Source organism: Sphaerodactylus townsendi, linkage group LG08, assembly GCF_021028975.2.
Source record: "Sphaerodactylus townsendi isolate TG3544 linkage group LG08, MPM_Stown_v2.3, whole genome shotgun sequence".
Lineage (NCBI taxonomy): Eukaryota > Metazoa > Chordata > Lepidosauria > Squamata > Sphaerodactylidae > Sphaerodactylus > Sphaerodactylus townsendi.
In genome coordinates, this window is record NC_059432.1 from 40,011,387 (window position 1) to 40,035,408 (window position 24,022).

Sequence of the window (24,022 nt, forward strand, 5' to 3'; positions counted from 1 at the left end):
GGAGCGCACGAGGCTATGTTAGAACAGGAGGCTCTAATTGCACATAAAGATTAACGAAGGGCAGCCGAGATCTCGCTAGTGGGGCCCACCTCGCCCCCTCCTCGTCCTCCCCGACCCTCAGCCAATCACGGGGAAGTTCAGCCCCACGCAGCGTTCAATGCAAAGAAGGTTTTGTTTTGCCAGCCTCTGCAGCCAACCCGGAGCTCGCACTCAAGCGCTTGCCGTGGTGGGCAGCGTCTCTACGGCTATAAACTCTCCACTAAACTGCTGCTCAACATTGCGTTGGTGGAATCAAATCTGGAATTGCGCCTACTGCTGCTGAAGCCCCAGATCCTTGCAAAAGACTCCAGTCGCCGTGGATTGCCTGCAAAGAGCGGCTCTCCGCAGTCTGCAGCAGGCAGGGTCCGCTCTCGTTCTTTTTCGGGGGCGGGGCCCCTACAGCTCTTTCCCTCGGTCAGCCAGAGAAGGGGGCGTGGTGCCAGCGGAATTATCTGCCAATCAGGGCGCTTCGTTCTCTGCCAACGTCACAATGCTTAGCGAGCCCTCGAACCTGCAGCAGCAACAATAACAATAACAGACGGCATTGTTTCCTGGGGGGCGACCAGCTGGGCGTGAGTGGTCGCAGGCAGCGGTAGGAGCAGGCAGCAGCTGCCACTGTCAGCCGGTTCAAAGGAGCGAGAAGAAGCCGAGGAACCTAAGGAGGACACAAAAATAGAAAGACTGCTTCCCAGAAGCAATGTCATCGAGCGAGGCACCCGCGGTGCAAGAGGAGAATTTGCAGGGTACGAGATCTTCGTCATTTCATGCGTGGGTGGGTGGTTATCTTGTGGGATCTCTGGGCCTCTATTGCAGGGCTGCCCGTCAGGAAACGTTGCTTATCTTTGCTAATCAGCAGCTGGGACTAGAGGTCGCTTTGTTTTGAGTGTCAGGTCTTCCCAACCCAGGCTCTGGGATTTTTTTTCTCATTTGTGGTTACAGTGAGTTGTAATATTTCTGGGGAAACGGCAGTGGTAGAAACTGAGTGGTTGAAAGATCAGATTGCACGGTTTTAGATCCCCACTTCTCGCCAACAAGCATTCTAGGCCCTCATTTCACTGGGCTATTAATAACCTGAATTTCAAGAAATTGGAGAAAAGTGGATTTCTCCTGCCTTCCACCAACCGTGTACCATTACTGGCAAACTAAACTCCAGTGTGGAATTAAAACAAACGAACAAAACCACTTTGCCTGGAACTTGGTGTATACAACGGGCAGATCCGAGGGGCAATATTGTCATTCTCATATTTGTGTTCCCCATCTGTACCCATTAAACCTTTTGCCTATGTGAGTCATCGGGACTTGTGCAACAGTTCTGGTGGTAAACAATAACCCTTGTGAGTGCCATGGGATTTATAACCGGTATATACTGAAAGCACATATTCACTTAGTGAGAGGAATGTAGGGTCTTCACAGTAAAATAAATAAGATTATTACAACATGGTATCTGGTAGGGCTGTGGTTTCACCTGATCTTGTCTGTCAACTTCAAGCTGGCTATGCAATGAGTCAGATTTGTTTCTAGCGTTCTAATGTAAGGAAAATGTTGATTTTGCATTGAACCTGAAAGCACTTTTGTTACCCAACCTCTTGATGTTGTCAAAATGTATGGCTGCTTAATTTATGTTCAGTAAACATACATGGGCAGAAAGACACACAGAGTTGCTGTTTACACCCTGGACCAGTTCATTACTGCATGACCAGTCTGAAGGGGTGACTGCAACTGAAACACAGAAAACCACCCAAACCTTCCAATCTGTACTGTTTTGCACTTGATATATCTTCCATAATCCTGTTCGGCCTATCACTTCACCCACCTCTGACAGCGTAACAGATTCTGTGAGAAAAGTTTAAGAGAAGTGAAACAGCTTCAATTAATCTTGCTGTTATATTGCCAAACTGGCAGAACTTGTGACATCTGTTACATCATTTGCCACACTCAGATCTCACATTAGCTGCTTAATTTCATTTGTTAACCTTAAATGCACAGAAGAACTGGTAGAATTCTTGCTGGAAATGCAAAAGTCTTGAGAAAAGTCTTGTAGCTTACATTCTTTGCCACTATCCATTTCATATATCCAGTCTGACTTCTAGGTAACTTGCCTTTTCTTTTTTTCCTGGCAAGACAGCCATTCCTTTAAATATCTGGCAGAAGTATGGGGAAACTGTACTAGGGAACATGGTACTTGCTGAGTTGTTGCCTGCCATAGGGCAAGGAAGTCCTTTGTGGGGGAGTAGTGATAGGGAAACTGGCAGCCTTCTGCTTCTGACAGGGTGATGTTGGTGCTTTGAGAATAACTTCCCTTTTGGTTGTTTTGCAAGATGTGTTTCACAACACTTGGAGACTTTATTTCTCAAAGTGGCACAGAGGGACTCCTTGTTCCTGGGGATATTTATGTACTGTAAGATAACATATGTAATCTGTACACTCTGTATTATTTTGAACCTAGTAATAAAGATTTCATAGCCTGCTTAATGACATACTTCTGGCTGTCAGTGTAGCTGCCTAAGTTTCCTTTCCTCCCCTGGCTCCTCTCCTTGCTTACCTTCTTCTGTTTTCTTCTTCTGCTAAGCATCCTGGGAATTGTAGTTCCAAGAGCTGAACCACAGAAACAAGAGAAGGCACATCCTTGCAAGGGATGTATGTAAAGGTCTCTGAACTAGAAAAGGTCTCTGAACTAGAAAATGGCTGCTTTATTAAGCAAGCTTGTTCGCGGTTAAGTTGTAGAGCAAAAGGTCTCAAGAGATACAAGAAGTTACATTAGTAGTGCCCATTCCCCAGTGTAACTTTTCAAACAGCAACAGCTTGCAGTTCAAAAGTTCAGTGCTTTTCTTCTTCCACAGAAATGAAGAGGCAATTACTCACTTGCATTAATTCAGTTAGACATCGTTAAACTTCTAATTGCCTGTTGCCTTACAGTCAGGCTTAGCTAAGGGCTAAGCATCAACCTGTTTTCAAAATGAATCAGGCCATTAGAAGGGAGTTTCCAACCTCTGCTTTCCCTTCCCTCTGATACTGTGTGATGATTCTAATGCTGTCACTTATGGACAGGAATGAGTGTAGCACCTGTGATGGACTGCAGAGAAAAGAGTGTATTTTAAAGGTGCAGGTCTGTCAGGAGCTATTATTGGTTGTGGTGGGTTTTCTGGACTGTGTGGCCGTGGTCTGGTAGATCCTGCTCAGATGCCAGAGTGGGAGAGGCGGTCCAGGGCATTCCCGGGGGCAGGCGGTCAGTGGTCCAGGACCTTCCTGGGATTGAGTGTGCCTGCCTTTTGGTCTCTCAAATTAATAGTAAAGACAGCCTGGAAGTCAAAAACAGAATGATAGATCAATAGTGCATTAATGCTACAAGACAGAATTATTCAGAACTCCCAAATCTGTGAAAAAAGTGTCAGTGATCAGATTGTCATAAACATTCCTATATGGCAGCACTTCATGCATTGCAAAAGAGCCAAATCCACATACGTTTCTTATAAATCTTCCATATGCAAGTGCCTTCCCTGTAGGAATGTTGTAATGTGTGAAAAAGTGCCAGGGTTTTTAATATACAACCAGTGATGGCTATAGTCAATATATCTTGGTAGTATGGGCAGGGCAGCAGTATTTATACACTGAGATGAATTAACCACACTTAAAGGGCCACATGATTGCAGTTTCCTATTAAAGCAGAGTTTTACTATTAACTTGCAATAACCTATTTCCTCTGCATGTTTCCCTCCCGGAATGCAAGAAGGAAGCAGTTTAGCCTGGCTCCAAAAGAGAACATTGAGAAAACGGATGTGTTCCTTTTTAATACCCAGTTTTTCTGCTTCTTTTTTTTCCTGGTCCCACTGAAACCCGTGCCAAGCAGGTTCCTGGGTGGAACTTCACTTCAGCAGCAACGGGAATGGAAACGCTGCTCCTCCAGCCAGTCAGGAGCAAGTCCCAGCTTCAATTTCCATTTACAATGGGGACATGGAGAAAATTCTTCTTGATGCCCAACATGAGTCTGGAAGGAGTAGTTCACGAGAGAGCTCACACTGTGACAGGTAACTATCCAACCTAGGCAGCACTGGACATTTGGGATAAATTTTGATAGGATAGTTGATATTGTACTGAATTAGAGTTTGCAAACTAGTCAAATGATGCAGCTGGTCCCTTTTAAATCACCACGCCGCTTCTTTATCAGAACAAAAATCTTTTCATTGTACCTCACAACATGCTCCTACCCCCAGCTTTGTTCCTATTTCATATAAACCTGGTTGGAACTGGTGATAGAGATGAGCAAAGGTCTATATTTGCACGCTGTTCTCTGAACAAACTCCATTAAGCCTAGTATTACTAAGCCTCATAATCTACTACTGTTGAAGCTCAGCAAATGTAAACGTTGGTCAATGTCTGAAAGATGGAATTCAGTGTAAACTGCTGAGAGCCTTCTAAAAGAAGATCAGCTACAAGAATAATCCTTATTATAATCGCCTAAGTAAATTTGGGATGATTATGCCTCCAGCATTGATTAACTCAGTGACCATCTTGGGAAGTTGGGCTGGCAGTCAGAACAGACTTTGGCTGTCATTGGCTCTGCTGTTCACATCCTGAAGATAGCCATTGACTGGATTTTTGCCCTAAAGAAGGGTACATCAAACAGAAGATTCCAGAAAAGAAGGGACAGATGCATGGGGGCAGAAATAATAATCCCCCGCTGCAGAAACAAGGAATGTGTGCAGACCTAATTTTAAATACTGAACATGACTCCCAGCTTCCCCTAGTTTTTTTTAAAGTCCATTAATCTTCCTTCATCAAATAGATGTACATCAGAACGAATGAGCTTTGGTGTCCCATCAAAAGCCACTCTGTAGAGTGGAGGGGGTAGTTTCCTAACTGACACACAAACCAGATCCAATTTTTGAAGAATGGAAATAAAATCACTGTTGCAGTTAACAATGCAATTGTGGCTTAGCTCAGTGAAGGCTCTTGACTCAACGCTGTTCAGGGAGTATGATGCGGCTGCATAACTTGTGCATGCGGAAGTAATTCTTTGCATTGAGAGCAGGGCTGTTTGCTTGATATACCAATACATTATTACAGATCTTTCTCTTTTAATATTTTTGCTTAACTCGTATCTTTCTTTACAAAGCCCTCCTCGGTCCCAAACGCCTCAGGACATTCTCAGAGCTTCTGAGGTAGAGAGCCGTGGCAGTGGAGAAAAGGCTAGTTCTCAGGTAAAAGTGACCTTTATTGTATTGTTGAAGGCTTTCACGACCGGAATCACTTGGGTGCTGTGTGGTTTCCAGGCTGTATGGCCGTGTTCTAGCAGCATTCTCTCCTGACGTTTCGCCTGCATCTGTGGCTGGCATCTTCAGAGGATCTGATGTTGGGAAAGCAAGTGGAGTATATATATCTGTTGGAGTGTCCAGGGTGGGTGAAGAAACATTGTCTGTGAGTAACAAAGAAGGCAACCAGGTCAATAGTTGAGGGCATCTGAATAGAAGTAAGAGTAACAATGAAGTCTATAGCATGGGAGTAACAATGGAGATAGCAAGGTCACTGGTGGGAGCATCTGAATAGAAGTATCCTGGCCTTTGTTTCCTTTGTCTATGGTCATCCTGTGTTTGTGTGGAGCTGGTTAGACACTGTCTTGACTCTAGTATTTTTCAACACTGGCAGCCAAGTTCTGTTCATTTTCATAGTTTCTTCCTTCCTGTTAAAATTGTCCATGTGCTTATGGATTTCAATGACCTTTATTGGTTTGTCCAACACAGTACACACATTTTGCCTTCCCTCAAGGAAGCACTTCTGTTTTAGGAATCACATAAGCACAGTTGTTGAATTATACCAAGTCTATATCAATATCACATAATTTGATAGGCAGTGGTTTTCCAGGGCTTCAGAAAATGGAGGACCTTCCGCAACTCCTACTAACTGGAAATGTTGGGGGATTGAACCGGGTCCTCGTGGTTGCAGAGCATGTTCTCTAACTGTGAGATACAGCTCCTTCGGCAGTCTTTCCCTGCTTTATATAGCAATGTGCAGTGACTGGGAAATGCAATTCTTTGCTTAGCCTACTGGCTCATTTTAACTTGGAGTGTTGCTTGGCATGTTGTTGCGAGAGTATCACAGATAACTGTTTGAAAGTGCTTGTGCACTGAGGATGATTGAAATCCATGCCTTGGCCATTTCATGATTATTTTAGAAAGGCTTATTTTTAAAAAAAATATTTTGACACATGCACCCTATACTACAACATTTATAACACTTGAAAGGGATGAGGCTTCTGGAGCTGGATTGGGACTAGAATTAAAGTAACTGCTATGAGGAGAGTTGAGTTAGTTTTTAAACACTAACTCTGGGTGAGTCCTAAAACTTTCAAGAGGGTCTGAGAAAACTTTTTGGGAAGGTGAGTGCATTTCCTGCAAAGGGTTGGTTTGAGAGAGCAACCTGAAGAAGTTCACTCAGAATTTTGCTCAGGTCTGTTTATTGGGATTTACGGTGAGGAGACTCTTCTTAGGATTGCATGGCACAGAACTGAATTTTTAGGAAAACTTTTAGAAATCTGCAAGCATTCATATGAATACAGTTATTCAAAGTGATGACGTCACTGTGAGTACCATTCAAGACTGGGCCCTTTGGTTCCCTCTAAGAGGGCATCTTTCCCATATCCTTTTTTTTTGGCAGCAGCTTAATGCCCCTGACAAGCTGATGCTCGGAGGCATAAGAACAAAACGTCATGAGAATTGGGCACTGCTGCGAAGAAGGGAATCCAGCGACTCTGTTCCCATTGACTTCCTGCACTAATGAAACCTCTTTGATCAATGAGAAGTGTCATCTGATGGTATTTGTCACAGGAGTCCTCTGTCCACTATTATATTCTGTTTTTGGAACTCCTCTGAGCCTGATCATCAGCTTTTTGGAGTCCTCAGAAAACTGCTTGGGGAAAGGTGTGGAATGGGAAAGATCTGCCATGCCAATACTTATTTATCTGGTAGACAGCTCACCCTGCAGACGCAGCCCTAAACCGATGTTAGCACCATTTAGAGAATTATGCTGTTGGTTTATCCAGATGAGGCGACTGAGACTCTTCACAAGTCCCTGAAAAAAGATTCCCTCCAGCAGCTCTTTCTTACACATTGAAAAGACAGATTGCTGGTGAGGGAACTCACCAGCCCATGTATACGGGAGGGGAAGGCTTTTCAAGGACTCAGTAATTATTTACTCAGGATTTGCTTATCTGAAAGCCATAGGTAGTAATCACTTATTGTGGGAGAGTGCTAGTAAATATTTCAGGTTAAGCAGATGGTTCAAAGGAGTTGTCATGAATTCCTACAAGGGCTTCTAGTTGTTTTTGAAGCTCTGATATTGCAGACAGCATGTAGGTGTGAGCATGAAAACGAAATGAGGCAGGTTGCCTGATTTCTTGCCCTCCCCTTGTGCTGATTGAGCTTGGGGATTGTACCCCAATCTTTTCCTCATGGATGGTTTTGGATCCATAAGCTGAGTATCTGGAGTGTGAGATACCAATTGTCACTATTAACTGTGGCACAGTTTATGCTTGTAGGTCTGAGCCTTGGATGCTAATCCCCTGACTCAGGGGTAGGGAACCTGCGGCTCTCCAGATGTTCAGGAACTACAATTCCCATCAGCCCCTACCAGCATGGCCAATTGGCCATGCTGACAGAGGCTGATGGGAATTGTAGTTCCTGAACATCTGGAGAGCCGCAGGTTCCCTACCCCTGCCCTGACTCCTTTGAGTGTGGTCTGGTTCAATCAGTATTTTTAAAAATCTGATAATAGCTCTGGTGTCATGTGATTATATCTGCCCTTGTCTTAGTCTGAAGAAGATTTTCTGGAAAGAAGGAAAGAAGTCGAACGGCTTTTGAAGAAGAATTCTGACTGGTTGTGGGACTGGTCCAGCAGGCCTGAGAACATTCCACCCAAGTGAGTTGTCTTCATGGGTTATGTGGATCTGTTACATACATGAATTGGTTTACACATGGCTTGCTGATATGGCTCTCTTTTTTTCGGATGCACCAGGGAGTTTCTGTTTAAACACCCTAAGCGCACAGCTACTCTTAGCATGAGAAACACAAGCGTGATGAAGAAAGGAGGCATATTTTCTGCAGAATTTTTGAAGGTCTTTCTGCCATCTCTGCTGCTTTCCCATATTCTTGCCGTTGGACTAGGGTAAGAATTGATAGTGCTGGATCTGGATTTCTTTTAAGGGGGGAAGAGCAACAGTACAAAATGATGCCCTTTATATATTATATACATATTTTCTCTTTACTTGTATGTATATAATCAATGTATAATATATCTACTCAATAACTCTTTTAAGCAATGGAATAATCTGACCTCTATGAATTGTTAATAATTACACCTTTACATGGTAGCAGTGTAACAACTGCCAGTTATCTTTTGAATGGCTTCAAGCTTTTTAATGCAGATACAAGCAAAAAAAAGGGGGGGTGGTGGTGCTAACTGGAGCCCCTTCTGTCTGACATAATAAGCAGTAAACTTCCTGAAGTAATCATAGTGGGGGTTTTCTTTTTAAGTTATTTTAAATTGGTGCTGCCTGACTGGTCCCTTGGAATCACTCACAGATGGTAGCAGAGATGCAGGAGCAACCAAAGAATAGCCAGTCTGGTGAGGGGAATCTGTTGGAAAGGAAAGAAAGAAAGATATATGACTAAAGGGGGAAAAAGGACAAATAATTTAAAAGAGAAGAATGGTTAAAGAAAAAAGCAAGAAAATTAATAAATGAGAAAAAGAAAGGAAAGATTAGAAAAACAGTAAGAATGAAAGGAACATAGGGAAAGGAAAGAAATAAAGAGGGAACAACTCTGCAAGCAAACGAGAGTGGCATGAGTCCTCGCACCCTGCACCACCATGGGCCTGCATGCCAGAGTGCATGTCCTGGCTGCCTTGCCCTCTTTTTTTTTTACATCCCCTGCTACAGGTCTTGCCATAAAACATGGAGCAGAGCATGTTAGGCATGGTGGATGTGAGGGGGAGCTGGATTTGTGGGCAAGACAGTTGTTAGGCGGTACATCTTATCCCTTCCTCTGATGTTGGCCCCATGCCACAATAATTGCCCTACCAAGCTTGGTGGAGCAGGTGATGCCAACAGCAGGCAGGCACGCTTCACCTCACACCTGTCCTGTCAGAGATACCTTGCTTTGGCTCCCTTGGCACAGACTTCCTCCCTTCCCATGAGTGTGCTACCTTCCTTCTTCCCTTGTCACTTATTCTGTTTGGATGGAAGAGGTGGTAATTGCACAGTATGGGATTAGGATGGGGAGGGAGAAAAAAGAGACCTTGGAGCGCCATCCAGGCAGTAGTGGAAGAAGAGGAAAGGCATGCCTGGGTGGGTGGGAATGGGGAGGCACAGAAAGGAAACAGCAGGAACAGAGGAAGGAAGGCCACTGGTTTTAACATCATGAACGGGCAACGTGGAGTATGGCGCACACAGCAGCCAGGTGGGCAGCTGCAGCCTCTAGCCTGGCTGCTGCCTCCTGCTATTTGTCAGCTGCCCCAGGCCCCCGCTCTTACTGCCCTAGATCCAGGCCTGAGAATTGATTCATTGAATGGATCAATTATAGAGTTATAAGACTGTAAGTCCACCTGTGGTTATTCCCTCCATTCCTTAAAATTCTAACTGGCTTTCTATGTTAACTGTTTTGCATGTTGCACCAAAAGAGAATACTATGACAGTATACTGTGCATAATATGTTTCTGTAAGAGAACGAATAGGTTGACTGTATAGCTTCCATTATAAACTGTGAGCTGCCTGAAGTGGCAAACATTCCCGAAGTGGATATTATTCATAGATCTGAAATGCGTGTAACACTAAGAAGGTCTTTGCTTTCATGATTTCTTCAGACTTTCAGCATTCCCATTCCAAAAATATGGCAGGCCGGGAGAATACGTTCCAAGAGCTTTAACTGATCCATAACTTAAAAAAGGAAAGAAATTGACACTTGTCCTGGTCTAGTGGACTGGAGAAGGTAGAAATAGAAGATCTGAGATCACGTAAATGATTTGATCTCTTGTTTCAATGTAATGGGAATAGTTTTGTGCATGATTTTAGTGAAAGTGGGTTGTCAGGATGTGTTATCGACCATGGTTGCTCAAATGTGGTCCCATGCCATATCCTATAATATTTAAGGAACCATTATGAGATTATATTGGAACTCACTTTTTTTACACTGCCGTCCCAAGTTACACTCACAAAACAAGGAAAGAGACTTCTGTCCCTTGGGAACACTGAAAAATAGTAAAGAAATATCAGGATAAGCACAGCCCTTATTGTTTGTTATTTGTTCCCAAAGGATTTATATTGGAAGACGATTGACAACCACACCTTCCAGCAGTTCATTATAAGTGGGGGAGAAATTTCTGTGCCACCGTGGCAACGCCTGCCTGGACGTGCAATCCCATGAAGAAAAAGAACTTCTGAGTGTGCAATAGCTACCTGATCCTGTACGTTTTTAGTTCTATAAATGTTGCTCTCATGGTTCAATTGTAGATGGGGGAGAGGGGTGGAAACCAAAGCCAAACTCTGTGTGAGCCCCCTCCCTTTTTTGCTCAATTCCACAATACCAGTTTTAGTTTCAACTTCTGAAGAGATGCTGGAGAAATGAATTTATTTTTTATAAGCAATGGTACCAGTGTGTTTTAGGGGGGAAAATGAATGTAAGCTTCACATATTCAAGGTTAAGTAGCAAGAATGTGTGTGGCTGTTCCCTGTACTGTGCAAACGCTTCATGAGGATTGCTCTTGGTAGCACTCCCAGTGAACTCTGAGACAGAGTCAGATGTGACCTTGCCTTACATTTTAAAATAAACTCTTTTTGCATGATCTGAAGCAGTTTATCCATTTGCTTTAAGATAGAACAGTGAATCCTGCATACTTTTAATACAGGCGTGTATGATTGTGATGGGATACTTCCCTCTCTCTGTAACTGTTAATGTGCTCTTCAGCTATTCATGACAGTGTACATAGGCATGACTTTAGTGTGGTAAGACAATTTATATTCATGCTGTAACAAACACACACTATGGCATGTAGTTGATATAGCTTAAAGGGAGTTGTGTTAGACTTCTTTTCTCCCACTTCAGTCTTCTGTACGCTCTGAAATTCTGATCCTTAGGATCAGTAGATCCCAGGAACAGTGTGAAGGGCAAAATTGGGATCCCTGGTAGGAAGAGAATTGAGAGAAAATTACTCTTCCCTCATCCAGTGACAAGTGTCCTGCTGACAGGACTTCCGGTTATGCTCATAGAATGGCAGTTAGGAGCCTATATTACCAGTCCAGATATTTAAGAAGAATAGGCATGGCTGGTCAGATAAATGGTCCATTCAAAGACTTTTTCTGACAAGCTTACAAATTGGTCAAGTCATGACAGCAGTTCCCAGCTATTTGTCTGTGTATCTGGTAATCAGACAAGAGACTTCGTCTTAACATGGAGTTTCTGTTATTACCATCGCTACGGCGCCATTGATAAATCTGCCGTCTGTATCTTTTGAAGACAAAGTTGCTCAAGAGTCTCTCTAAGTGTGCGGTGCAGATTTGGTGATAAGGGGATTTGTCAGAAAGTGAAATAAAATTTCACAACCCACTCTGCACATTTATAACCCACGCATCAAAATGCCATCTTTCACTCATCTGTAAATCCAGCATGTTGCTTTTTTTTTCCTCATAAGAGCCTGATAGACTGATGCCCTGCATTTACTGCTGAGCATTTTCCATTGAGGTTCAGTGGGACTCATTGTCAGGTAATGGTGCGTAAGACTGCGGCCTTGATTTTAGACCGAGTAATAATAAAGGCTGTCAGCTTGATGGCTTCCTCTCCCCATCACAGCATTCAGCTTTAAGTGACCTCAAGTAACTGCTTCCTGGTTAGAAAAAAACCCCAGTGATGTATTGCCTGGCATCCACACACGTTAGTGTTGTGTACTTATAATCATCACCTAAAAGCAAGTTTGCTTTTCTCATTGGCTTTGGCCTTATCGTTGGTCAAACATGTTCTCCCCTTCCCCCGTCCCTGCCAGAACAGAACTGAAATTAATATAGCTGCATTACTGTGCACAGTGGCATTTCATATCATCTAGCTGTATAGGCAGTTTGCATAACTGGATTCCACATACTATGACTTTTCCACTGTAGGGTACTACTTGAAAAGGTGGGTTGGGGAATGGAGTGGCGTTAAAGCTCAGTGTCCACTTTGCTTGTGGAAAGTCTCAGGTTCATTTATCACTAGCTCGAGTTAAATGACCCAGATAATGGAGAATGTGAAAGATTTCTGTCTGAGAACATGAGGAACTTTTTCTAGTCAGGGTAGACCTAGGTAGAACAGCTTCATGTGAGGGAAGGGGCATCATGTTGAACAGGAAGGTTTTCGGTTGGAAAGGATTTCCCCATCTCCTTCTCATGAAATAACAGCTACATTAGTGTGAAATGTTGCACACAGAGCTTTTTTCTGCAGAAAAGAGAACATGTAGAGCTTCACAAGTGCATGGATAACCACTTGGATTCCCAGTATAGTTTTTGCTGGGATCCAAAGACACCCATCACTAGTTAATGAGTTTGGCTCGAGTGCTAATTTCTGCTGAAGGGAAAGATATTTGCCAGCAGGACACAACATTCTGGCCTCCTATTGTAAGCAGCTGGAACCCTCTTCCTGCTAAGGGGTATCATAAAGGCAGGGGGACCATAGACTGGCATAAGAGCAAGACACAGTTCTGCACAAAATGGATGTCTCTCAGGTAACTGTCAGTCATCCCCTGGAACTCTAACCAACTTCCACCCTTTTTTCTTAGCCCTTGTATGCCTTATGTGTGTGTTCATTGCCTAAAATATATTTTTTTGTTTTCAATAATGATTAATAATAAAATGTAATTTTTAATTGTACAACTGCCTGTTTGAGAGTTTTCATCCACGATTATCCTGGTATACACAGGTTATCGATCCCAATTACCCCCTCTAGTTCTCTCTCCACAGCTAATTCCCCCAATTAATGTGGAGACTGTGTACCTAGGGTAAGGCTATGTCCTTCAATAGCCTGAATGATACCCACAGGTGTTCCAGGGGGACAGGCTACCTATTGAGAATAGCTCCAAGGGCAAATAGGGGAACTGTTGTGATTCGAAATGGGCAAAGCTGGAAGTCAACTGCTAATTCAGTTCATTAATTGCAATCTTTGAGTGCATGGGTGAAGAAAAACACTCAGGCCCTTTCCACACATGCAAAATAATGCACTTCCAATCCACTTTGCAGCTGGATTTTACTCTGCAGCATAGCAAAAACCACTTGCATAGCATACTCTGCAGCATAGCAAAATCCAATTGCAAATGATTGTGAATGTGGATTGAAACTGCATTATTCTGCATGCGAGGAAGGGGCCTCAGTTTAGTTCTTACTGATTGCTGTATGTACACCTGAAAGGATAATTTGACCTGTCCTGGCCAATATCCTTGAAATTGGTTTTTCCTCTATCAGTCACAGAGAGCTGTAAATACGTACTGCATTTGTATGTAACAGTTTGTACTACTACCTTTAAAAATTGTTAGAATAGTATTGAAAATGGAAAGTTGGAAAAAACCATCAGAAACTTCATCCTCTGGATCTTTATAAAATTGACAAGCTGTGAAGCACTTTCTTATGCTTTGAATGTATATGGCAAGTGAATTATATGAAGATAATAAAACAAGTAAACCTCTATTGCTCCTTTTCTATTTAGTAGAAGTAGGGAAATACACGAATCATTTAAAAATGCTGTAGTGAAGTCATGCTACTATAAAATATGTTTGAGGGTGAAGAGCTCTGACTGCGCCAAGGATAAGACTGGTGTACACAACAGAGCCCTTTAGTGGAACATCTCAAATTATACCATTCAATTGCTGTTACAAGCAGGTATCAGTACCATAGTTCACAAGCAATGTGGTAGATGATTTGCATGCGTTTATGCTAAACCCTATCCCACCACACTTTAAAATGGCCAGTACATTGTTTAAAAAAATGTTCTACTGGGATGAATGGTAAATCAGAACACAATACATTTTCCACTGCTGTACATGAATCACAAAGTACGTTAGTCTGGAATGACTGGCATTATTGAGACCTGATAATAAAACATGTGATACTAGCAACAGAGATTCCTCACAACTTTAGATGGGGTCCGCATCTGCTAGCACCGTAGGAATTATCTCAGTTGACATCTCAAAAGGCTGTGATGGGATCACAGAGGCTGCATGAACTAAATAATACAGGGTTCAGCAGCAGGGATGAGAGGAGCAGGGAAGATTGCCTCTTGACCTTCTTGTGGCCTAAAAGAAAAGATCATAGAATCCAGCTTGGGGTTATAGGACCATGATGTGTAAGTCTAGCAGAAGTCAACAATGTACATAAATGCTTAGTTTCCCCATTTTTTGTCTGTGCTTTTGCTTAACTAGATTGAAACATACTGCACAGACTACAGTAAATGTGAATTTGATCACTTTGTGGTCTAACAGGACAATCGCCATGCATTCAAGAGCATGGTCACAGCTATTCACACAACGTATACAGAAATTCTAGACAATGTAGCGTCCCATGCAGAAACATAAACACCAATTCTGCCTAAGTCAGATCTCCCACAGACTTCAAGAGTAGCTTGGGTGCTTTCCATCCAGACTATCTTGCTGCAAGCATCGCTGAAGGCAAGAGGCACTAGTTGGCATACCAGGTTAAGAAATTCAAAGACCAAGACAGTTTTCAAGAATCCCTTGGACAACATGGTGCTGCATACAAGCACACATTTTCCCATGAACTTTCGTTATAACTAGATGTTGAAAATCAAAATTCTAAAAAACATTGTTTTGAATCACAAATTTTACCATAGTCAGACTCTAGTTGCATACAAAAAACTTTATAGTGCAGGGGTGGAAAAGATTACATGAAAGTGACAACTTCATAGCCTCTGTTACATCAGTAGCAGGAATAAACAACCACTACACATTGGGCACTAATTTCCTATTTCAGGGATCAATTCAAGATCCCAATACCCAAGACAGCTTAGTCCTATGGTACCTTGAGGACCTATCATCCTGTATGGCTACTGACACAAACTATTAGAAGTCTCCCACAGGAATAAGTAAATCACTGCAAACTGGTTTCAGCCCACAGAATGGCTTTCCCAGCCACTACTTTGTTATGAAACTCCTTTTACTGGAGGTAAGGATGAAGCCATTATTTCAAAAGTGATGGAACATTACTTTCTTGGCAGGCATTTGATCTAGATTAGGCACAACACATGGTTTATCCTATCCTGTAGGTTATTCTGAATGATAGAGACATACCTGCTAACCTTCCCTAAAGACTTACTTCTTCCCTAAAGAACTCCAAATTCAATGTTGCCCACTAGTCACACCACACTATCAGCTCCAAATGGAGCTCTGGATAAAATTTACTCTGAAAAGTAAATGCTGCTTCCGCTGAGGAAACTCACTGTGATGACAGACTGGCATTAATTTTTTTGAATTTGTTCTTAGGTTACTTAAACTGAGACTAGTGCTTGATCCTTTAAAGACTAATAAACGTTGTGATGTACCATCAAAGGGGTGGAACCTACTTTGTCGAATGCTGGAGATTGTTAACTCAGTACAGTTGAATACCATGAGTGCAATGGTTTCGGTTTTTTTAAATGGAGGCCAAAGGACCAAACAATGCAAGAGACTGCAGCTGTCATGATACAGAGTATAAACAGAATCATAGAATGAATAGAACAGAATACGTGTGACCTGTTGCCACTGATTATGGCATAGTAAAATAGTATCAACAAACTGGAAGTTAGTGCTTTAGACAACTTAAATTTTAGGGAAACATGTATTGAAGAAGTTGTCAAAGTACACAGAGCTAGTCCAGGTAAACATTTAAAATTTATTAAACTTTTTGGTCAAAATAATCGAACAATTATGTACAATCCCATTGTATTAGCTTTCATGTATTTTTTTTAGGAACAAAGTCAATCTAATGGTTAAATGACCTATCCGTTCCACATTTCAAGATTTGCAAATAGTGTCACAACTGATATACAGTATACGATTTTTATTTAAACTTTATCTTTAGAACCCCCAAATTAGTATTTATTAGCTTATCGCGAACAAGAGTGGCATTCTATGGACGTTAATTGACGGATAAGAACAGAGGCATTGCTCTTGCATATTCACAGCCGACTTTTAGCAATCATATTAAACCTTCATTTCATTAAAAATGGAGTGTGAACCATACACCTGTACTTTATCTAGGAAGCTCAAAGGGCCTGAATTTCAAGGGGGTGTTTGTAGGCACGTTTAGTAGCAAGTTCAGACAAAGTGGTAGTACCTGGATACTTAATGCTATTAAAGTGGTGCCCACAAGTCTTTGTGTGTAGTAGTTTACACCCAGAGAAGCTTACAATGAAACACTGGGAGGTGATCACGTGCTCTTGAGGAGAAATCCCAAAATTCACACAAGCATTTCCTTAGCCCCCTATTGCCAGTTGAAGCCCAGATTCTGACAAATGTATTTTCACATCAGCATTCAGCCTCAGTCTGATCTCATGTCAGACCCACCTTAAGAGATAAAATGCGTTTTTAAAGTTGTGCTCCTGTTTGGCATAATCAAGTTTAAAAACATACAAGATTTTAACTGCATTGGGAAATTTTATATGCTTATGCCCAGTTGAAGTAAAAAGTATACGGTTTGAAACAAAGAACTTAAAGGTAAAAAAAGTAATGCACGTTAAGGTAAGTGTCTCTGATGTGAGGCATGTTTACTGTTAACCAGAGCAGTGATTCCATTGAAGGTTTTGATGTACGAAGACAATCTTGCTCCTTTAAGGCTGTATATGAGCTTTAAACCAATCTTTTCTGTTTCTTCTTTCGTGCACACAGTACAGAAAACCAATACACGTTAAGGTAATGAGGAAAAATTAAGTTTAGAGTTTGAAGCAGCAGATAGCACAAGAAACTGCTTTTCCTGCCAAAATGAATATTTTCGGGACAAACTATTTTCAAATCTTTCCATTAAGAGATATTTTGCACAATCTCAATACATGCAATAAAAAAGACTGAATACATACTTTCAGATTTAAAAACACTTTTTATAGTCTGTTATTTTTATTAAGTGGTTTACACCAGAAGGTGTGGTTATAGATACAGTTGGTGAGTAATATACATGAAAAACCTGCCTACGCACCCAACTCTAGACTTACCTATATTGCTCAAAGGTAGAAACACCTAAAGCTTAGATGAAGGCCAGAGAAAGAATGTTTACAGGCATAAAGCACAAATATATGTTTTGAAAGGCCCAAATATTACAGCAGATAAAGAGCACGTGAGATAGAAATTACATTTTATGACAATTTGTTTCTTGGGTGTTAAGATTTTTTTGGTCTATCAACTGGAAAGGAAGGCTCAGACTTAAATAAATACATTTGTTTTGAATATTGGCCTTTATTGAGTATTGTCCATCAATTCTGCTTCTAGTGGGCTTATTTTGTTTACAAAAATTAAATTCCACGTTCTCCCTCACTGAAGGCAGAAATACACCATGAACTCAAATCCAGGCCAGCTTCTCTCCTTTACCTATAAAGGGAAATAAGTGCGTCAATGTTCTTTACTAGGAGGACAACAAGGCCATCTCTCTGACAGATAAACAACTGAGCTTAACTATGCAAGACGACAAGTTTGTCCTCGAATAAGCCGTCTTTAATTAATTTTGTCCTGGAATATATACAAGTTATTGGTGGCGGCTACAGCAATGATGTTTTCTGCCGGGTGCCATGCTGTATGAAGGATCTTCTTGTTGAAGTCCAGACTGTCAACACTTATTTCATCTTTCTTCCTCTTGCCACCTGTACACACCTTCCGAGGTTTTAAGATGGCACGAGGTTTGCTACTCTCTCTTGATGCCTCCAACGTAATGTCTCGCCGCGTGTTTCGATCAAACATCCTAAAGAAATTGTTGTAGGAGCCAGTCATAATAGCACTGCATAAAACAAACAGGAGAGAAAGCGTTAACGTTCATCTTTGTCTACCAGGTAACGTTTCGGTGCTTGAGCTCGCAAGCACTTTTGTAGTTATGAGAGAGGGAGAATGAGCACTACCCCAAAAAGGGCAAAACTTCAAAAATGGCAGTTGCACAAGGCACAGTTGAACAGGATACTCCCTCCTCACACCCTGTAAAGAAGGAAAGCCTGACGGGGAATGGACTTATGCTCTAAGAAAAACCCAGGTGTTTACCAATCCTCTTGATTGTCCAGTGGCAAGCCCCGTCATTTGAATGACAGGCAATAACAAGCCCTGCTTTACAGTGGCCTCACACACTCTCTGAACGCCTAGCTCAGGGGTCTGCAACCTGCGGCTCTCCAGATGTTCATCGACTACAATTCCCATCAGCCCCTGATGGGATTTGTAGACGATGAACATCTGGAGAGCCACAGGTTGCAGACCTCTGGCCAAGCTGGTGCCAAAACAAGTACTACAGCAGGTGCCCAAGAATGGCCAATTGGCCATGCTGGCAAGGGCTGATGGGAATTGTAGTTCATGAACATCTGGAGTGCCATAGGTTCTCCACCACAGTCCCCATCCTCCTTTCCTTAACAGTAGCAGTCATATAAATCTATTCTTCATTTACTGATCTACTACCACCACAGCTGAATTTAGTAATCATTGGAGAAATCCTTACTTCTAACTGCACTAAGAAATGCAGTGTCTGATTTTCAGGCTGGTGCTACTTTTCATCTTCACCCACTCCTCTCACCAAAGAGGTAAATGCAAGAGTGTTAGTGGGTGAGGAGAAGCAGAAAACCGTTTGTCTAGGCAACACTACAACGTAATATTCCAAAAGCCTTTCTGCCCCATAGCAGATTTAGCTGCCGACACAATACTGCACTCACATTTGGAAAGTAGTAGTTTTGGAGGTAGAAATTTACAATACCAAATTAAAGCATGGGCAGCAGTAGGTTTTAATCTGTACAACATAAATTACCAAGAAGATGGTGCTTAAGAATTGGGACAAATCAGTTCCTCGGTGTTTGGCTTGTTTATTCTGCTTGCTGAAGAATAACATTATACGAATGCATCATCCAGACTATACTCTTTTCACATAAAAATTAAATTAGAATTGTAAATTCATCCACCAGATGCTGGAGCTTCTTTGTTTTAGAATGGTCCTAGTGCCTACCTAGTTCTGTTCCCCCCTCTCACTTTGGATGCAAAAATAATAAAAAAACCACTGAGGAAGAAGGGACTTCGAAGATTCTTCTTCTAGCCCTACAAACTAGGGGTGAACAGAGAGCCTCAGCACTGGAGAGGCACCTGGAGCCTCCGGTGCTGAAGTGTACGGGGGTGGGTGGGTGAGTCTGGCTTTTGGTGTGGGGCTGCGTGTGGCTTCTTGTTCTGAATCCAGAGGAACGCAAGTGGCAGAGGCACTTCAGCTTGTCATGCGGATCCCTCCGTGTCTTCAGGGACAGAAATTTGCTCCAACACAGAGCCGCTGCCCAGAGATCAACTGATCCCCTCTGACATCCACCCAGGACAGGATATTGGATCTTCTTTAATGTGACTCTTCCTGGCTGCAGAGTGAGCTGGAGCCAGTTCAGCTGCTGCTGCTGTCTCCAAGGGACGATGCAAAGGACAGACCACGCTGCTGCTTCAAGCCTCAACGCCAGCTGGGTTGGCAGCCCCTTCTGGTACAGTAAAGAGCGGCCTTCAGCTCAGCTCAGGGGAGAAAACACTGCATCCAAGCTAGGCACAGTGACTTCCAGCTGTTTTTAAAAGGCAAGAGTTGCTGACAGTCATTTGATGCACAACAAATGCTCTTTTATTAAAGTACCATGTTCAATTCTGCACAGAATAATGGTTTTGCAAAGGCTGCACACAAAGATGAATTATAACGTTTGTAATCATTCTGGACTATTTTTCTACTGCGGAAGTATGCCACTCTCTCTTCCGCCAAACTTTAATCTTTTTGTGGAAAATAGCATAGCATTGCTCACTTTTGACAGGCAACAGCTTTTCAGGATATCAAATGAGAGGCTTTTCATCAGTAAGCGCAGTGGGATTTTATGCACATTCAGTTTATGGACAGCACTTGCTTCAGTCAGTGGATCAGCGGATCAGCCCCACCCAATGATGTCAGAATTGGGCTTCACAATTTTTTACATGCAAAACACATATTCTTTCCCTCAGCTATGATTACTCCTACAGCAGCATATACTAATACTTGCAGCTACACAGAAAGAAAAGGATTAAACTACTTATTTTTGTTAAAGAGCTAACCAATTTAGAATAATCTGATTATGGGAGTTTTAAGTAAATCAAAGTGGACTGCACATAGTCTTTTTATTCATTTTTTATTGCAATCATTTGTTGATACCTCCAGATATTATGCCTGAAGTAGCCTGTGAATTTTGGACCACAGAATGAGTGTACCCCTTTTCTTCGATCAAGAACATAAGCAGTTCTAGAGTTCAAGCAAGTCTTTAATGTATCAGTGCACAAGTCAGTCTTACCTATCAGAACCATTCCAGCAGCATTCAAACTTGTCAAAGATGCAGTCGTTCTCATACAAGGAACAAAGTTTGCTTCGGAGATACTCATGAACCTTTAGAACAGAAATATTGAACAATGTGAGGACATTCACCACTTTAGAAAAAGCTTGCTTTATGATAAAGAACAAATGCTGTACCTGATATGTTTCTACAGGCCTATTTTCCATGTTGAGATCCCATACTTTAACTGAAAGGTAGTCCCTGGTCATCATATATCGACCACTATGACTGAATTTTACATCCGATATTGAGGAAATGATTTCTGAAAAGAATGATCTGCTGCTGGGATCTTCTGGCTCCTCAAAGACTGAAAATATAAAAGATAGAAAGGAAAAACTGTTGGAAGCAAAAAACCCAACATTAAATATTTTCAGAAAATCACCAGTGATTACCAAATTGTATGCCATAAAAGGAGTAACTTTAAAAATTAATTTTAGTGGGTTGCTGTGCTGGTCTGCAGTATAAGAGTCCAGTAGCACATTAGAGATCCACCCGAGTTCTGGGATATAAGCTTTCAAGAGCTTATACTCTAAATACCTTATTGGTCTCTAGGGTAATATTGGACTTGAATCTGCTCTATGAATCTGCCCTTGGAATGACTACCCACTTCCAACAAGAATATATGGACAGTGACATCACTCTTGAGGAAAAGAATAAAGCACAAATTCAGTAACTCAGCGTACAGATGTGTTGGGAGCCTCTGAAATATTACCACTGCCCAGTCTATAGAAGGTATCTTGAATGACTAGGAAAGGGATGGAGAGAAATGGCAAAAGGCAACACTGACTAGATCAACTGCTATAGCCAACAGGACACCCATCAATGCATTCTCTTTTTGAACAGAGAAGGAAATATGTCTCCAATTACGTGCTGGATTCCAGAGAACCCACTGTGTATGAGCAGAGAATGTGTGTATGGGGGGAGAGAGGGGCTGTTAACCCTTCCTTCCAGTTATAGACCCTTGTGCCATGTTCTCATACTCTGGAGGTTTCCCAGCCTTCATATCTGTTGTTGTTTTTTTTGAAGTAGTGGAGGGGCTAGAATGAGGAAAAGGGTTCTTGCTCCCAAAAAAGGCCCAGCATGTTTTATATGGCTTGCTAGATCCCATCCTTCATCTAGCAAAGGGCTCTATCTACAGAAGCTCGCTAACACAAAATCTCGAATTTTTTTTTGAGGCTATCCCAAATGTATGTGGTGAGCACTGAAAGCTTGCCACAGTAAGAACCTCCCAACCAGTCAACTATATAAACAACAACTACACATCTGCTTGACTGTACAATCTGATTTAAAAAATATACCCAAGTACCCTCTTCTATAAATGAACTAACTCAACACAAGAACCAGTACAAGTTACTGGTTCGCAATGTAATCTCTGTTCGGTTGTGTCACAAATAAAATGGAACCAATATAATCAGAATATTACACACACTTAAGCACTATGTTTCCCTCTGGATTTTAAATTTATTCCAAATGTTTATCACAAATAAAATTAAGATTTTAAAAATGTGCATCTGCTAGATGCATCTCCATTTAGATAAAAAAAGGAAACACTAAGATTCTATTAAGAATTCTCAGTCCTGGAAGATACAACAGTAATATTTTATTTATGGCACCCTCCCATGGCACTATCCCACCTGCAGAGAGCATGATTAAAACTGTAGGGTTTTATTTGCATTTTAATTATGAATGCAGCCTTTACAGGCATTCATAAACAGAATTATCTAATTAGTAGCTTAAGATACTTCCAGATATTATCCCACATCTAAAGGTAGGAGAGTAGAATTCAGTTTTTATGGCACGCCAGCAATTAGGCCTTACTGTGCCAAAAACCCATACAAGCTTTAAGCAGCTGTCTCCAGCTTTCTATTCTAGTGAATCATAGCTTTCTTAGAAGTGCTAAATTTGGACTCCAAAGCCTATGCTGCTTGCACACAAATGGCATGTATGGAAAAAAAAACTGGCAGCCACAACCCATTCACTTGTTCAGTGGCGGACTAGGGGATAAATATGCAGCATGGACAACAAAGTACATGTGAAAGAAAAACACACAAACACCAGAATGATCAAGCTGAAAAGGGAAACTATTATAATCTGCCTTATTTATAATGGTCAACACAACTTGGCTCAGTCCCAGAACATCAAGACAAACAAACAGCATTACACAACAAAGGTTTCTAATTCTGGGAAGAAGACAATTGGCAGAGGACAGAGACCATCACCCCATGAGAAGAACATCCTCACATATAAGAAGGGCCAGTAGATTAACATATTGACTTTTCAGTTTTGTAAATCAGTACAATTGGTTCTGCTATAACATAGTTGTCATGCTCCTAAAGATTGTTGCATTACAGAAATCTGCTTTGTTGCTGTGTAACTGTCCCATAATAAATACTGGGACAGCAGCAAGAAGCATTTTTGCTAAATTGTATGCTTGCAGCACAATATCCATGCGTTGCACCAGAAGATGCACACAAAACACAGATCTTGCCTTCTTTGCTGCTGCTGGTGGGTTTCCAATGAATATTTCATTCTATCCGATGCTACAAAAACTGTATCCTCATTTTTAAGTTGTATTCTGAGTTCTAAAACCTTACATTGAAGCAGAACTGAATGCATCAAATCCAGCATATATAATTGTATAATGCTGAACATGAGGAAAGCACATACTACCTATATGCTTGAAAGTAGTCTAAAAGTAATTCTAATTTGTTATTCTAGACACCATGACTTCTGGATTTATGGTTTGAAACATTTATAAGCTCACCTTTCTCCCAGATATCTGGGGTTCAAGGCAATTCACATAGAATTTAACACAATAAAATGTTACTATAATGTAACAAACGCAGCACGGTACTTCACAGAAACCAAATGCCATTACAATCTCAATTGCAACCCTCTGATTCCCTTAGATCAGGGGTAGGGAACCTGCGGCTCGAGAGCCGCATGCGGCTCTTCTGCCCTTGCACTGTGGCTCCATGAGCCGAGCCGCTGGCCCCATCCTTGCCCGCCCTGCAAGTAGCAGGGCGGGCGCATCCATGCGGTTCTCAGAATGAGCGGAGTAAAAGGTAAAAAAAACCCTATATATATAGTGTTATCTTTATTTTAAATGTCAAAAATTATTTGTGGCTCCAAGTGTTTTCTTTTCCCGTGGAAAAAGGGTCCAAATGGCTCTTTGAGTGTTAAAGGTTCCCTACCCCTGCCTTAGATTCTACACCAACCACCAAACTCAATATACCTTGCTCTATCAGGCTGTGCAGGCAAAAAAAAAGCATAAACTAAAATATATTCTTCCTTTACAGCAATGGTGTATAGAATCTCTCATAGAGGAATTGCTCCAGAATCTAATATAGTAGAGCATGCAGTCTTGAACCAAAGATTTGTGGAACAGCACAAGTGATCATTTTCCTTTCCTTCTCAATTCTTGAATCAGTCTTTTA

General features: G+C 41.7%; 2 protein-coding genes across 3 annotated transcripts in view; one reads left to right on the forward strand and one right to left on the reverse strand.

Annotated features, from left to right (window-relative positions):
• The first annotated feature begins 197 nt into the window (after positions 1-197).
• Positions 198-13,730, forward strand: BNIP3 (BCL2 interacting protein 3). The gene is made up of 6 exons (XM_048505874.1): positions 198-782; positions 3,887-4,064; positions 5,153-5,237; positions 7,844-7,950; positions 8,047-8,196; positions 10,341-13,730. The coding sequence occupies exons 1-6, from the start codon at positions 737-739 to the stop codon at positions 10,390-10,392; spliced, it is 618 nt and encodes a 205-aa protein (XP_048361831.1). The 5' UTR covers positions 198-736; the 3' UTR covers positions 10,393-13,730.
• A 2,178-nt stretch (positions 13,731-15,908) lies between these two features.
• Positions 15,909-24,022, reverse strand: part of PPP2R2D (protein phosphatase 2 regulatory subunit Bdelta) — a 37,773-nt gene continuing 29,659 nt past the window's right edge. For both annotated transcript variants that reach the window (XM_048505691.1, XM_048505690.1), the window contains exons 8-10: positions 20,723-20,892; positions 20,547-20,638; positions 15,909-18,019 (exon numbers count right to left, since the gene is read on the reverse strand). In XM_048505691.1, coding sequence (XP_048361648.1) covers positions 17,740-18,019; positions 20,547-20,638; positions 20,723-20,892 — 542 coding nt within the window. In that variant the 3' untranslated portion in view covers positions 15,909-17,739. The remainder of the gene's footprint in view (positions 18,020-20,546; positions 20,639-20,722; positions 20,893-24,022) is intronic.